Source organism: Arachis ipaensis, chromosome B6 (genome assembly GCF_059453495.1).
Source record: "Arachis ipaensis isolate K30076 ecotype BB chromosome B6, ASM5945349v1, whole genome shotgun sequence".
Lineage (NCBI taxonomy): Eukaryota > Viridiplantae > Streptophyta > Magnoliopsida > Fabales > Fabaceae > Arachis > Arachis ipaensis.
The window spans coordinates 96550020-96551030 of NC_142441.1; the positions used below are offsets into that span (position 1 = coordinate 96550020).

At 40.3% G+C, this 1011-nt stretch overlaps 1 protein-coding gene across 1 annotated transcript; it reads left to right on the forward strand.

The window, feature by feature from the left end:
* The first annotated feature begins 208 nt into the window (after positions 1-208).
* LOC107647013 (uncharacterized) lies at positions 209-712 on the forward strand. The gene has a single exon (XM_016351148.1). It carries the CDS (start codon positions 209-211, stop codon positions 710-712), a length of 504 nt encoding a protein of 167 aa, XP_016206634.1.
* The last annotated feature ends 299 nt before the right edge of the window (positions 713-1011 follow it).

Genomic DNA, 1011 nt, shown 5'->3' on the forward strand with positions numbered 1-1011 from the left:
TTTTTGTAATAAGAGAATGCAAGGACTCATGAACAAATATGGCATCATACACAAAGTAGCTACAGCCAATCACCCCCAAAAGAACAGCCAAGCCGAAGTTTCCAATCGGGAGATTAAACGCATATTGGAAAAAATTGTGAAGTCTCATAAAAAAGATTGGAGTGCAAAGCTCACCGATGCACTATGGGCCTACCGAACGGCATACAAAATGCCAATTGGCATGAGCCCCTTTCGGTTAGTTTATGGAAAAACTTGCCACTTATCGGTGGAAATAGAGCATAAAGCATATTGGGCCATCAATGAGTGCAATTCAAGTTTGGGAGGGGCCGAAATTGAGAGAAAGCTACAACTAGTAGAATTGGAATGTTTGTGGTTAAAAGCTTATGAGAACTCAAGACTTTACAAGGAACGAATGAAAGCCGTGCATGATAAGACCATAAGAGGAAAAGAATTTAGAGCCGGCGACCTAGTCCTCCTCTACAATTCAAGATTGAAATTGATGCCCGAAAAGCTAAGGTCAAGGTGGGAAGGACCTTATATAGTAGAAAAGGCGGAGCCATACAGAGTCTATCACATGTGCCACCCTTCAAGCTCCGACATTTTCAAGGCTAATGGGCAACATCTAAAGTTCTATCTTGGTGAAAAGAAGAAAAGCAACAAGGAGATGGAGGTGTTCCTTTTGGAAGATGCACCTAATGGCAAAGAGAATTGAGCTAGTGACCGTCCAACATAAGGACATTAAACAAAAGTACTTGGTGGGAGACACTCCACCATGGTGAGATCTACTCTTTTTTTCCCTTTTGTATATACTCTTGAAATCTTACTTGATTTAGTGATTGTGTAGCTTTTCAGTTTGTTTAGATAGACTTTATTGTACTAGTTGTGATATTCATGAAGAATTGCATGGATTTTAAGTAGGTGGATTGAGAGTGTGGTAGAAAGCACCCCATTTTGAGTATTGTATGGAGTTTTAAGGTGCTTTTGTACCATTTGGCTTGCTTGCCTACTGAA

What these genes read in the sequence shown, in the direction of transcription:
- LOC107647013 (XM_016351148.1), top strand. Translation starts at nt 209, where the DNA reads ATGCCAATTGGCATGAGCCCCTTTCGGTTAGTTTATGGAAAAACTTGC.